The sequence below is a fragment of the Erinaceus europaeus genome, chromosome 16 (assembly GCF_950295315.1).
Source record: "Erinaceus europaeus chromosome 16, mEriEur2.1, whole genome shotgun sequence".
Lineage (NCBI taxonomy): Eukaryota > Metazoa > Chordata > Mammalia > Eulipotyphla > Erinaceidae > Erinaceus > Erinaceus europaeus.
The window spans coordinates 17,791,885-17,807,187 of NC_080177.1; the positions used below are offsets into that span (position 1 = coordinate 17,791,885).

General features: G+C 40.3%; 1 protein-coding gene across 4 annotated transcripts in view; it reads left to right on the forward strand.

The window, feature by feature from the left end:
- GALK2 (galactokinase 2) overlaps nucleotides 1-15,303 on the forward strand; it is a 197,387-nt gene that overhangs the window by 30,561 nt on the left and 151,523 nt on the right. For all 4 annotated transcript variants that reach the window (XM_060174638.1, XM_060174640.1, XM_007517331.3 and 1 more), the window contains one exon: nucleotides 7,537-7,660. In XM_060174638.1, the coding sequence (XP_060030621.1) occupies nucleotides 7,537-7,660 (124 nt within the window). The remainder of the gene's footprint in view (nucleotides 1-7,536; nucleotides 7,661-15,303) is intronic.

Consider the following 15,303-nt stretch of genomic DNA (forward strand, 5'->3'; position numbering starts at 1 on the left):
TCTTTTTTTTTTTTTTTTTTTCTCTGTAGGCTATGGGAGCCTGAGGGCTTCTAAACTATAAGTAGGCTTTTTAGTTTAATCACTGACTCCTGACCAAGAGATAAGGCAGGGTGTGTTAGAGATAGTCCAGTGGTTATGCAAAGAGACTTTCATAGCCCCACAGCTATGCCACGGAGGTACAGGTCTTCTCCTGAGTTTCCTGGTTAGATCTCTGTCCCCCGGTGTCCCTCCCTGCCGCTGCTCCAGATTCTGAGGGCAGAAGCAATGGAGACTCAAAGTTGCACTTGGTGAGTCTCTGGGGAGTCCTCTCCTCCCTTCAGCTGTCCCCTTGTTGGTGGAACAGACTGGAGGTGGTGTCTCAACTGGTAAACCGCCGGACTGTTACCAGCCACTTAGTCTCTCCCTAGGCTCCTCTCTGTCACCAGCCATGTGTGTTTGCACTCACCTGTGATTTGGTGGGTTCCTGTAGTCATTCTAGTCCTGTCTTGTTGTGGTCCCAGGTGGTCTCCTTTGGTATTCCTAGTTGATCCGGGAAAGGATAGGAGAGCAGAGGAGAGAGATAGATCTGTTGCTGCTCATAGCTCCCCCTCCGGAAGTCCCCCCCCCTTTTTTAAAGATTTTATTTATTAATGAGAAAGATTGGAGGAGAAAGAGAGAGACAGAGAGAGAGAGAGAGAGAGAGAGAAACAGACATCACTCTGGTACATTGCTGCTGGGGATTGAACTCAGGACCTCATGGTCTAGAGTCCAATGCTTTATCCAGTGTGCCACCTCCGGGACCATTAAACATATATATTTTCATTTTTTATTTAAAAAACATTGATTGAACCATAGGATAAGAGGGGTACAACTTTACACAATTCCCACCACTAGATCTCTGTATCCCCTCCCCTCCCCTGATAGCTTTCCTATTCTTTAACCCTCTGGGAGTATGGACCCAAGGTCACTATGGGGTGCAGAATGTGGAAGGTCTGGCTTCTATAATTGCTTTTCCACTGAACATGGGCGTTGACAGGTCAATCCATACTCCCAGCCTGTTTTTCTCTTTCCCTAGTGGGGAAGGGCTCTGGGGAGGCAGAGTTGAACATGTTTTTTAAGGTTTCTTCTCTTAATTTTTTCCTTCTTTGTATAGAATGGATTTTTTTTTTCCCTTCTGAGCTCAATGTCTTTACTACAAATCCATTGCTTCTTTTTTTTTTTTTTTTTTTTTTTAAAGGATTTCATTTTTTTTTTTTTAATATTTATTTTATTTATTCCCTTTGTTGCCCTTGTTGTTTTATTGTTGTAGTTATTATTGTTGTTGTCATTGTTGGATAGGACAGAGAGAAATGGAGAGAGGAGGGGAAGACAGAGTGGAGGAGAGAAAGATAGACACCTGCAGACCTGCTTCACCGCCTGTGAAGCGACTCCCCTGCAGGTGGGGAGCCGGGGCTCGAACTGGGATCCTTATTCCGGTCCTTGTGCTTTGCGCCACCTGCGCTTAACCCGCTGTGCTACAGCCCGACTCCCAAATCCATTGCTTCTGACGGCCATTTCTCACCTCCCTCCCTTACATTTTCCTTTCTTTTTTTCTTTGATAGGACATAGAGAAATTGAGAAGGTAGAAAGAGAGAGTGTGTGTGCATGAGACAGAGACAACTACAGACCTGCTTCACCACTCATGAAGCATCCCCACTGCAGGTGGGAAACCAGGACTTAAACCCTGATCCTTGCATGGGTTCTTGTGTTTAGTACTATGTGCACTTTTTTTTTTTTTTTTAAATTTATTTATTAATGAGAGGGATAGGAGGAAAGAGAGAGAGAACCAGATGATCACTCTGGTACATTTGCTGCCAGGGATTGAACTCAGGACCTCAAGCTTGAGAGTCCAACCCTTTATCCACTGTGCCACCTCCTGGACCTCATACTATGTGTGCTTAACCCCTCCCTAATTCATTTTTTCATTTTGTTGGGGTAGGGGGGGACTTAATGGTTTATAGTACAGCTGTTGACACTCAGGCACAATCTCTCATCCCCTCATGATAGGTGTCTGGAAAGCATTCTCACCCCTAACTTGGGTCCTTTTCCACCAGTAGGCACCAGGAAGCCCCACCCTTTAACACTCTCTTCTTCTCCCCTCTTTTTTTTTTTTTTTTTTTGAGGGTTGGAAGTTTAGAATATTTCATGTTCACCTTTTAAAGCAAAATAAAATTTTGCGTAAGAAACACAAGATACTTTCATCTATGCAAGTCCACGGTACTAATGTTACTGTTCATTTGTTTGTTGTACTTAATTTGCTAGAGCACTACTCAGCTCTGGCTTATGGTGGTGCAGCTGGACTGCAGAACTTGGGACATCAGAGCCTCAGGCATGAGAGTCCTCTGCATAACCGTTATACTGCCTCTCTGACCCTGTCCATTTGGTTTTGAACTGTATTGAAGTTCATTTATTCATTTATTTAAATGAAAGGTGAAAATAATTTTCTGTTTTGCGGGTTAAATATTTAGACTTTGGTGAATAATGAAATAGTTTTAGACTTACTGAACTGGGAGAACATGGGGGAGTCCTGTAATTCCTCTTTCAAAAGTGTGGTAGCCTAAAGAACGAATAGGTTTTAAATGGGGAATAAAGGAGAATCTAGGGGTCAAAGGAAGCTTAGAAAGTGAGCTTTGTGTAACCAGGAAGGTGGCTCGATAGGGGCAGCACACACAGTGCTTGAGGTCCTGGATTCAGTCCCTGGCACCGCATCTGAGGATTTGTGCTCTGGTTTTTCTCCTTGTGTGTGTTTCAAAAATAAATAAATCCTTAAAGTCTCTCTAGTAAATAAAAGCTTTCTGTAATGGAAAATAAAAAAAAAAACCATACAACATGTGGCTCCAGTTATTATAATCTAGTCAATTTTATCTTGAAGCAAATAATTGCATATTTAAAAGGTGGGGAATGTTTGAGCATGGTTAAATGAAAAGGGAAGTGGGCATGGAGTGAAACCGTATGAAGACAGCTGAGAAGAGAACTCATGGGGTAGGACTACCAAGAAGTCAAGAAGGGCCATTTTCTAGGGCTTAGGGAGAGGGGTAAGGAAAGGCTGCAGGTTAATGTGAGCAAATGAACATTTTTCTGGGGTAAGGAAATTTGAGGGGGTTAATGTGGAAGAGATCTGGAGGAGATGGAAGTTTAAAGTCAGAAAATGTGAAATAGCTTTATGAAGGATGGAAGAGGGAGAAGATTGGAAAAACAAAACACTTTCTGTTTAACAGAGAGAGTTGGTTTGAGCTGGAGACCCTGGCATTGTAGAGGTACCACTCTGCTCCCTAGTCCCCCTCAGCTAGTCTAAGTCGCCTGTGTTTGATTTAGATCTAGGGTGGAGTGGTTGCTTCGAATAGAGGTTACAAGAAAATGATCATGATAGAAGGATGCAATATACCAGCAGGAAAGCTGGTGAAGTAATGAACTTGTAATCTATACTGGGTAGAAAAAGATAGGTTAAAGAGGGCAATGAACCAAGTTACTGAATTTACAAAATAGGCAAGTGGCATTAAAGTGACTAATAGATGACAGGACAGGTATTGTACTAAAGAGCATGATATTCAAAGATAGAGTTTAATGTATGTATTTATTTCTCTTTTAATTTTATTAATGACTTAATAACGATTTACAAAATTACAAGTAACAGGGTACAACTCCGTACTGTTCCCACCACCAGAGTTGTAGATGCCCATTCGCTCCGTAGTAAGCTACAATAGTTCTCCTAAGATTGCAGATGGGGTAACTTTTACTTCTACAACTATCTATCTATATTTGTATATATTTTCCCATTTTTTTCCTATGGTCCCATCTTCTCTTCTAGTCCAAGTCACACATAAACCTATTACTACATCCAAATAACCCTCCCTTTTTCCTCTTCTCTCTCCGGGTCCTAGTGGAGCTGGAGTTCAGAGCCCTCTGGTCATCTTCCCCGTATTATTCTCTCCCACTGGGAGTATGGACCAAAATTATTTTTGGGGTACAGAAGTTGGAAGGTCTGGGTTCTATATTTGCTTCTCTGCTGGATATGGGCATTGGCAGGCCGATCTCTACTCCAGCCTGTTTCTATCTTTCCCTGGTGGGGTAGGTCAAAGATAGAATTTTATAGGCAGTGAAGTTCCATGTGATAAGAAGGTCTAGGGCAGGGATGGAGAACATCTGGTCTGAGGACCTTGTATGGCCCACAGAGTCATTTGGTCTGGCCCTGCCTAAGCAACCAGAACTTTTAAAATAGCACCACTAAGTGCAAAGTTTTAAGTTGATGGTTTTGTGTGTCCCATGAATGATGTTATAAATATCCAAATGGTCCCTGGCAGCAATAAGTTTCCTTGTCTAGGGTCATTACTAGATTAGTGGAGGTTGTGAAGGTAGATGGCTGAAGCAGAAAGAAACTTTTCTGGAGCTCAAGGGTTAGGGAAGCTGGGGCTTTGGGCTAGATTTCCTGAATGTTCAGCAGGTTGTTGCAAGAATGGGATGTAAGAAAGTCTGAAACAGTGAGCTAAGATCTTTACGAGGAGCAATGTATGTTAAGTGAGCTACCAATTAAAGTGATGAGGACAGGATGCAGCTGCAGCGAGAGCCTAAGAAGACCAGGACCAGAAAAACACCTGGAGACAACATAGTGGGAAGAAAACATCACCTAATCCTCACTATTGTGAGAGGACAGCAAAGACACCCCACCGTTAGAGGACCACCACATTTCACTTAGTTTTGGGTGTGAGGGATAAGGGTTACAAAGGAAGGATTTTCTTACAAACTCTTATTCCAGTAACTTTATAGACTGTTTTCAGATTTAAGAAAAGGGGACAGTATGTTTTTTTTTTTTTTTTTCCTATGCTATCTACCCCACCCAATTTCTATCTTTTATTTATTTATTTATTTATTTATTTTTAAGAAAGGATTAATTAACAAAACCATAGGGTAGGAGGGGTACAACTCCACACAATTCCCACCGCCCAATCTCCATATCCCACCCCCTCCCCCATAGCTTTCCCATTCTCTATCCCTCTGGGAGCATGGACCCAGGGTCATTTAGGGTTGCAGAAGGTAGAAGGTCTGGCTTCTGTAATTGCTTCCTCGCTGAACATGGGCGTTGACTGGTCGGTCCATACTCCCAGTCTGCCTCTTTCTTTCCCTAGTAGGATGGGTCTCTGGGGAAGCTGAGTATGTTTTCATCTAGTTAAAGTAGCTAGTGTTTGGGGTGAAATTAATATGAACTTTATTGAAAACATTAGTATATTATGTTAAAATAGTCAAATTGGAAGGCAGCTATGCTCACAGAGGGATAAAGAATAGGGAAGCTACCAGGGGAGGGGATGGGATACAGAGTTCTGGTGGTGGGAATTGTGTGGAGTTGTACCCCTCTCATCCTATTGTCCTTTTTTTTTTTTTTTTGTACTTCCAGGGTTATTGCTGGGTCTTGGTGCCTGCACTACGAATCCACTGCTCCTGGAGGCTATTTCTTCCCTTTCATTGCCCTTGTTGTTTATCATTGTTGTTGTTATTATTGCTTCTCGTTGTTGGATAGGACAGAGGGAAATCAAGAGAGGAGGAGAAGACAAAATGGGGGAGAGAATGATAGACATCTGCAGACTTGCTTCACTGTTTGTGAAGTGACCTCCCTGCAGGTGGGGAACCAGGGGCTCGAACTGGGGTTCTTGCACCGGGTTCTTGGGCTTAACTTGCTGCGCTACCGTCTGCCCCCCCCCCAAGTGTTTCCTTTTTTAAAAAAAAAATATTTATTTATTTATTCCCTTTTGTTGCCCTTGTTGGAGTGTTTCCTTTTTATAAATAAAATTTTAAAAAAATAGTCAAATTGTAATAGCCCCAGTATATCCTATGCACCCTCTCTGCCACTCAGTGGGGTGTTTCTCAGTTTAGACAGAGGGAGGAATTGCTTATTCTCAGAAGACTGCCATTCCTGCTGCAGTGGTCCCACCAGAACCTGTATTTTCTTGAGGTTATGCTTATTTTCAAATACTTGTTTTCCACTTGTGAGTCACTATTTATGGTATTGTCTTCTTGAAGGGAGTTAAAAGGAGAGACAACTTTGAAAACCATTTCTCTGTCATTGTCAGTCCATTTAAAAATCATATTGATGTCTTATTTTAAAGGATACATTAGCACAGAACAAAGATTACTTGTAACGATATGTAGTATTTACAGTCATGAAGCCGACTTGTCTACCATTCATTTTGTGCTGTGCAGTTGATCTATACCTACTCTAGAAACAGTCAAATGTAAAAAATTCAGGGAAAATTTAAATAAACTTGCCTAGCTCATCTTTTTTGAATTTTGGTTACTTTTTTTAAAAACCTTATAGATAACTATCTTGAGTTAAAATGGTAATTTGGAGATAGCATTCTGCTAGAAAAGGAACAATTAATACCCATTGGTGACAGAGGAATTAGGATGAATGAGACAATAGTCTGTCTTCTAAATTTGCTTATTATACATAAAAGAATTTAGATTAAACATTCCTTTTCTTTGTCCTAGTTATGTCAAATCCATTCAACTTGTGATACAATTTATGGGTACCAGTCTAATCTGTTAGGCTTGGACTAGGTCACAAAGAGAAATGAAAGCCAAGTCTTGATCGTAAGTGAGCTCTTTGTTCAGTAAGGAAGTGGGGGACTCCCAGAATGATAATATGAAGGAGAATGTATGAAAGGTTTCAGTAGTTCATATTCAGAAAGTTGGGGGATAGATAGCATAATGGTTATACAAACAGATTTTCAAGCCTGAGGCTCCAAAGTCCCAGGTTCAATCCCCTGCATCACCATAAACCAGCACGGATCAGTGCTCTGGTAAAAAAAAAAAAAAAGGTAAATAAAAAAAGAAAGTAAGTAATTTAGTACAAAAGAGCAGCAGAGACAGGAGATAATACCTCTCTTGATGTGTTACATAACTAGTCACATGCATAAATATTTAAAGATGACTATCATAAAGTACAAAATGAGAAACAATTTATGAAGTTTTAGACACGTTCAGAATTTAGAAGAAGCTGATAGCTGATACGCTCACGCTCATAGAGTTCCTCGTATGGATAGTTGTGGGCGTGAGGGGAAGAAAATGACATGTCTTTCTGGTCAGACTTTTAATTTTTTTTTTAAATCTTTTTTTAAAATATTTATTTTATTTATTTATTCCCTTTTGTTGCCCTTGCTTTATTGTTGTAGTTATTATTGTTGTTGTCGTCGTTGGATAGGACAGAGAGAAATGGAGAGAAGAGGGGAAGACAGAGAGGAGGAGAGAAAGCTAGACACCTGCAGACCTGCTTCACCGCCTGTGAAGCGACTCCCCTGCAGGTGGGGAGCCGGGGTTCGAACTGGGATCCTTCTGCCGGTCCTTGTGCTTTGCACCAGCTGCGCTTAACCCGCTGCGCTACAGCCCGACTCCCTCTGCTCAGACTTTTTATTTTTTTGTCAACACCTGACTTGTGGCTTTGTGTTTTCTCTTTGTCAACTTACTTGAGACGCTCTTGTTTCATATACTAAAGTTTCTTTCTTTCTCTCTCTTTTTTTTCTTCTCTAGGAGAACATATAGATTACTGTGGATATTCTGTTCTTCCCATGGCAGTAGAACAAGATATGTTAATAGCTGTGGAACCTGTGAAAACACACACACTCCAACTGGCCAATACAAATCCTTTGTACCCGTGAGTATATAACAGTGCTGTGATGGGCTGGATGTTGGCAGATTTGATTGAACACAGATGTTACCAATATGCAAGGACCTGGGTTTAAGCTTCTGATCTCCCCTTGCAGGGGCAGATGCTTCATGAGTGGTGAAGTAGTGCTGCAGGCATCTTTCTCTCTCTCTCTCTCAAATATATATACAAACAAAGAAATGCTACTATGTGTGGTGGTGTGTGTACATTTACATGTACATGTGTGTATGTACATGTAAATGTACAGTGAACTCTTTAGAAGACATCACATTAACAACAGGTTATTTAACTCACTGAAAATTTGTAACCAACTCCTAAAACATTTAATGCTACTATTTACTACTTGCACACTTATTTAAGAAATATTACTGAAGACATACCATATTCTTGATTTTACTAGCTATGGTTTGGCTATATTACAGAAGACTATATTGCAGGGGGGCAGGTGGTGACGCACCTGATTGAGTGCACACATTACAGTGCTCAAGGACCCAGGTTCGAGTCCCCTGTTCCCACCTGCAGGGGGAAAGCTTTGTGAGTGGTCTAGCAGGGCTGCAGGTGTCTCTCTGTTTCTTTTTTATTTTCCCCCTCCCCTCTTGATATCTGGCTGTCTCTCAAATAAATAATAATAATAATAAAACATTTAATAAAAAAGAAAACTGTATTACAAAGGAGTAATGGATAAGCCTTTTGCCTTTTTACTTTTATTCCCCTCTGAATACCTTGCACACTTAAGTGGTCATTAATATAATTGTTGGATAAAATGAACTGACCTTACCCAAAAGTTATTTATCATCTATTGCAGTAACAGTCTCCAGCAAAGTCAGGCAGATGCTTTTCTCGTGTTTTCTTATGGTCCCCTATAGTTCTCCTATGATAGCATCTTATTATACTGCTTGATCTGGCCACTTACCTGAATCCTCCTATAGACTGTATGCTCTGTGATTTCAGGTACTGTTGTTATCTTCTCCTCTTCAGTATTCTGGACACTTACCTGAATCCTCCTATAGACTGTATGCTCTGTGATTTCAGGTACTGTCGTTATCTTCTCCTCTTCAGTATTCTGGACACTTACCTGAATCCTCCTATAGACTGTATGCTCTGTGATTTCAGGTACTGTTGTTATCTTCTCCTCTTCAGTATTCTGGCCACTTACCTGAATCCTCCTATAGACTGTATGCTCTGTGATTTCAGGTACTGTCGTTATCTTCTCCTCTTCAGTATTCTGGCCACTTACCTGAATCCTCCTATAGACTGTATGCTCTGTGATTTCAGGTACTGTCGTTATCTTCTCCTCTTCAGTATTCTGGCCACTTACCTGAATCCTCCTATAGACTGTATGCTCTGTGATTTCAGGTACTGTCGTTATCTTCTCCTCTTCAGTATTCTGGCCACTTACCTGAATCCTCCTATAGACTGTATGCTCTGTGATTTCAGGTACTGTCGTTATCTTCTCCTCTTCAGTATTCTGGCCTCATTGCCAGACAGAAAGCCTGGTGCATAAAATATGTTTCTACTACATATGCTTTTTCAAGTTGACTGTACATCTATTTGGTTGTTTTAATTCTTTGCTAATATTAAAAATTAATGAATATTTAATTCCATTAACTGCCTATTTAGTACTGAAGATAATTTTTCTTGAAAATTAAAAAGGGAGGGGAGTCAGGCGGTAGCGCAGCAGATTTAGCATATGTGGTGCAAAGCCCAAGGATCCGCGTAAGGATCCCATTTGAAGCCCCCGGCTCCCCACCTTCAGAGGAGTCGCTTCACAAGTGGTGAAGCAGGTCTGCAGGTGTCTGTCTTCCCCTCCTCTCTTCATTTCTCTCTGTCCAATCCAACAACGATGACATCAGTAACAACAACAATTATAACTACAACAACAATAAAAAATGGGGGCAACAAAAGGGAAAATAAATAAATAAATAAAGGGGGAATTATAGTTTTTTAAAGATTTGTCAGTAAGAGAGAGGGAGACAGAGAGAGAGGGAGAGACTGTAGGATAGAGGTCATCAGAACATCATTTTGGCACATGAGATGCAAGGGATCACATTTGGGACTTCATGCTTGAATGTCCAATCCTGGCGAGTACTTGCAGGGAGAAAACCTCATGAGAGTGCTGCAGGTGTCTCTCCTCTTCTTCTATTTATCTTTGTCTCTAACCCTCTATCAAGAAGAAAGAAAAAAGAAGGGAAAAAAGCCTCTTGGGAGGGGGCCGGGAGGTAGCGCAGGGGGTTAAGCTCACATGGTGCAAAGCGCAAGGACCGGCCTAAGGATCCCGGTTTGAGCCCCCGAGACCCCACCTGCAGGGGGGTGAAGCAGGTCTGCAGGTGTCTATCTTTCTCTCCCCCTCTGTTTTCCCCTCCTCTCTCCATTTCTCTCTGTCCTATCCAACAACAATGACAGCAATAATAATAATAATAACAATGATAAACGACAACAAAAGGGAAAAAAATAGCCTCGAGGACTCAGCATGACAAATGTTTATTTCCTCATTTTAGTATCGATTCTTCTTGCCTCCTTCTCATTTCACATATTTTGGTTGAATTAGAAATCCCAACTCATTTTCTTTAGAATACAAAAAAGTCACAAAATTATAACAAAGATTTCCTGTATATCTATTTAAAAAATATTTTATTTATTTATTTTCCTTTTTTTGTCCTTGTTTTTATCATTGTGTGGTTAATATTATTGTTGTTATTGATGTTGTTGTTGCGAGATAAAATGGAGAGAGAAATGGAGAAAGGAAGACAGAGATGGGGAGAGAAAGACACCTGCAGACCTGCTTCACCGCCTGTGAAGCGACTCCCCTGCATGTGGGGAGCCGGGGGCTGGAACTGGGATCCTTACGCCTGTCCTCGAGTTTCGCTCCTTGTGCGCTTAACCAGCTGCGCCACAGCCCGACCTCCCCTGTATATCTATTATATCCTATACATCATATCAAAAAAACACATGATTTCCCTTGACTGGTGATGTTAATTTTGATCATTTGGTTAAGATGGTATGTGCCATATTTCTTTACCATAGTTACTTTTTTTTTTTTTTGCAGAAAGTATCAGATGGGGAAAAAATTAACCACTTGAGTCTGTAGATATTTTTTCTTACCATATTTTTATTCACTTATTTTAGTATCCATTGATGATTCTTTCCTAAAATTGTCAGAAGCTCAATTTTTCATTTTGCCATATAGTGATTTTTCTATTTCCATCATCCTTTTATATTATTTGTCATTTTACTATAAAGAAGAAATTTCCCTTCCTTTTATTATAGATACTTGTTTATTTATTAATTTATATCAATCTACACTCATGGAATTTTATTTTATTTTTAAAAAATTTCTTTATTGGGGAATTAATGTTTTAGATTCGACAGTAAATACAGTAGTTTGTACATGCATAACATTTCCCAGTTTTCCATATAACAATACAAGCCCCACTAGGTCCTCTGTCATCCTTTTTGGTCCTGTATCCTCCCCATCCCAGAGTCTTTTACTTTGGTGCAATATGCCAATTCCAGTTCAGGTTCTACTTGTGTTTTCTCTTCTGATCTTGTTTTTCAACTTCTGCCAGAGAGTGAGATCATTCCATATTCATCCTTCTGTTTCTGATTTATTTCACTTAACATGAATTTTTCAAGGTCCATCCAAGATCGGCTGAAAATGGTGAAGTCACCATTTTTGATAGCTGAATAGTGTTCCATTGTGTATGTATACCATAACTTGCTCAGCCACTCATTGTTGTTGGACACCTGAGTTGCTTCCAGGTTTTGGCTATTACAAAATGGTGCTGCTAAGAACATAAGTGTACACAGGCCTTTTTGGATGGGTGTGTTTCGTTCCTTAGGATATATCTCCAGGAGAGGAACTGCAGGATCATAGGGTAGGTCCATTTCTAGCCTTCTGAGAGTTCTCCAGACTGTTCTCCACAGAGATTGGACCAATTTACATTCTCACCAGCAGTGCAGGAAGGTTCCTTTGACCCCACAAACTTTCCAGCCTTTGCTGCTGTTACCTTTTCTGATGTATGGCATTCTCACAGGAGTGAAGTGGTATCTTATTGTTGTCTTTATTTGCATTTCTCTGACACTCAAAGACTTGGAGCATTTTTTCATGTGTTTCTTGGCCTTTTGGATCTCTTCTGTGGTGAATATTCTGTCCATGTCCTCTCCCCATTTTTGGATTGGGTTATTTGTTTTGTTGTTGTTGAGTTGGGAAAGCTCTTTATATATGTTGGTTATTAAACTCTTGTCTGATGTATGGCATGTAAAGATCTCCCATTCTGTGAGGGGTCTCTTGGTTTGGGTAGTGGTTTCTTTTGCTGAGCAGAAGCTTTTTTTTTTAAAGTTTTTTTTTTTTTAAAGATTTTATTTATTTATTGATAAAGATAGGAGAGAGAGAAAGAACCAGACATCACTCTGGTACATGTACTGCCAGGGATTGAACTAGGACCTCATGCTTGAGAGTCTAGTGCCTTAGTCACTGTGCCACCTCCTGGACCACCATAAAGGGATGTTGTATTTTGTCAAAGGCTTTCTCTGCATCTATTGATATGACCATGAGGTTTTTGGTCTTACTTTTGTTGATGTGGTGGATCATGGTGATTGATTTACGTATATTAAACCAACCTTGCATACTTGGTCATGATGAACAGTATTTTTAATACACTGCTGTATCCAGTTGGCTAGAATTTTGTTCAATATTTTAGCATATATGTTTGTCAGAGATAATTGGTCTATAGATTTCTTGTTTGGTTGTGTCCCTGTCTTCTTTTGGTATCAAAGTGATGTTGGCTTCATAGAAGCTGGGAGGGAGTCTTCCAGTGTCTTCAATCTTCTGGAAGACTTTTAAAAGTAGAGGTATTAGTTCTTCTTTGAAAGTTTTGTAGAATTCATTTATAAAACCATCTGGCCCATGACATTTATTCTTGGTAAGGTTTTTGATAACTGTTTCAATTTCATTAGCTGTGATGGGACTGTTCATGTTATCTAGTTCCTCTTCATTTAATTTTGGAAGTTGGTAGGTATCTAGGAAATTGTCCATTTCTTTCAGGTTCTCTAGCTTGGTGGCATATAGTTGTTCATAGAAGCCTTGCATGATATGCTGAATTTCTGCGGTGTCTCTTGTGAGATCTCCTCTTTCATTATGATCTGATTTATTTGGGTCTTCTCCCTTTTTTTGTTTTGTGAGTCTGGCTAAAGGTTTGTCGATTTTGTTCACTCTTTTGAAGAATCAACATTTACTTTCCTTGATCTTTTGTATGGTTTTCTTATTTTCAGAGTTATTTATTTCTGCCCTAACTTTAGTGACTTCTGTCCTTCTGGTTGCTTTAGGGTTCCTTTGTTCTTCTTCTTCTAGGTCTTTAAGATGTGCAATCAGGCTGCTTATTTGTGCTTTTTCTTGTTTGCTAATTTGTGCTTGTATATCTATGAACTTCCCTCTCAGTACTGCCTTAGCTGTGTCCCAAATATTTTGATAGCTAGTGTCTTCATTTTCATTGAAGTCTCGAAACATTTTGATTTCTTCCTTGATTTCCTCTTTGACCCAGTAGTTGCTAAGTAGTGTACTCTTGAGCCTCCACATTTTGGGACTATTATTAATCTTTTGTTGATTGTTAAGTGTTAGTTAAATTCCACTGTGGTCTGAGAAGATGCTTGGGATGATTTCAATGCTCTTGAATTTGCTGATGCTGTCTTTGTGGCCTAACATATGGTCTGTCCTTGAGAATGACCCATGTGGATTTGAGGAAAATGTGTATTCCAGTTTCTTGGGATAAATGACTCTGAAAATGTCCAATAGTTCTAGTTTATCTATCTCTTCATTTAGCTCCCTCATGTCTTTATTGATTTTCTTCCTGGATGATCTGTCAAGTTGAGAGAGTAGGGTGTTGAAGTCCCCTGCTATGATTGTGTTGCTGTTAATATATTGCTTTAGCTCTTCAGTAGACATCTGATGTATTTAGATGGCTTCTACTTGGGTGCATAGATGTTAATAATTGTTATGTCCTCTTGATTGACTGATCCTCTGAGCATTAAATAGTGTCCATCCCTATCTTTTTTAATTTTATTGATTTTTAAAAAATTTTTTATTTATAAAAAGGAAACATTGACAAAACCATAGGATAAGAGGGGTACAGCTTTGCACAATTCTATCCACCATCCCCTTCCCTGATAGCTTTCCTATTCTTTAACTCTCTAGGAATATGGACCCAAGGTCATTGTGGGATGCAGAAGGTTGAAGGTCTGGCTTCTGTAATTGCTTCCTTGCTGAACATGGGTGTTGAGAGGTCGATCCATACTTCTAGCCTGTTTTTCTCTTTCCCTAGTGGGGAAGGGCTCTGGGGAAGCAGAGCTCCAGGACACATTGGTGAGGTGGTCTGTCCAGGGAAGTCTGGTTGCATCCTGCTAGGATCTGGAACCTGGTGGCTGAAAAGAGAGTTAATATACAAATCCAATCAAACTGTTGGACAATTATGGACCAAAAGGCTGAAATAGTGCAGATGAAGGGTTGGGGGATTCCTCCATTTTGTAGATAGCTAGTAGGCATATTTTAGTTATATTTCAAAGGGCCTGTATCTATACTATTGTCTTTTGTTTGTTTGTTTGTCTGAGCCTGAAATCTGATATGTAGGTGAATCCTAATTATTGTCTGGGGAGATGATGTCATGGCTGGGAAAAGGACCAGAAAGCTGGATCAGGGAAGAGAGTAGCTCCCCAATATGGGAAAAGGGTATAAATATCACTGTAAACCCCATCAATTTAATGTGATCCAGGGCCCCTAATTACCTTAGGAGCCTGTGTGACCTCCTCATCTCTCTAGCTCTGAGCTCACATTCTGTGGTCATGGGTAGGAACATTCCATGCTGCCCCAGTATTGACCCATCTTCCTCAGCTGTATCATAGAGTATATTTTCCATCCTCCCTTTGGAGGAAGGAACATTCTCTACTGTTGGCGTTCATGCGGGGTGACGTCCAGCAGGAAGGCAAAACTGACTGGCTCTCTCTCGCTCATTCAAGGGACGACATGAAGCAGAGACACCGGGGAGAAATGATGTGTTCTCAAATCTCCCTTATTGGCAGGTGGAAATGAGTTTAAATAGAAAACCAAACAAAGGACATTATTCAAATATGTCAGAAATTATGGTTTCTTAAAGGTCAGCTTACCCCTATGGTAGGGGGCTGGTATGACAGGAATTGATGAGATACATAAAGGTCAAGACAATTATTCTCCATCATGCAAGCAGGTTAATTATCTAAAGGCATTTGAGAGAGGCATAGGGGTTAAGTCAATAGGGTGAGATAGAGAGAGGATAAACAAGCTTAGTATATCAAAAGGCTATAGCTATATAATAAGGTTTTGTGCTTCACTAACTGTTGTCAGGGAGGTGTTTGATGGAGTATGCTTTCTCTAGTGATCAAAAGTGAGGTGGTTGTGTGAACTCTGGGTGACTATGTGAACCTTGAGTGAACATTAAGGCAGGTAGCCATGTGGCCTGCAGTTAGTGGAGAGAGGCAGTGAGGTTTTCTGTGAGCTTGAGAGTCTGGAAGGAAAGAACTAAGTCTGAGAGATGTGGTTTCTCCCCTTTGCTCACCTTGGCAAGGGAGACTTACAAGGGGGTGTCTTTCCCAAACCTCCATCC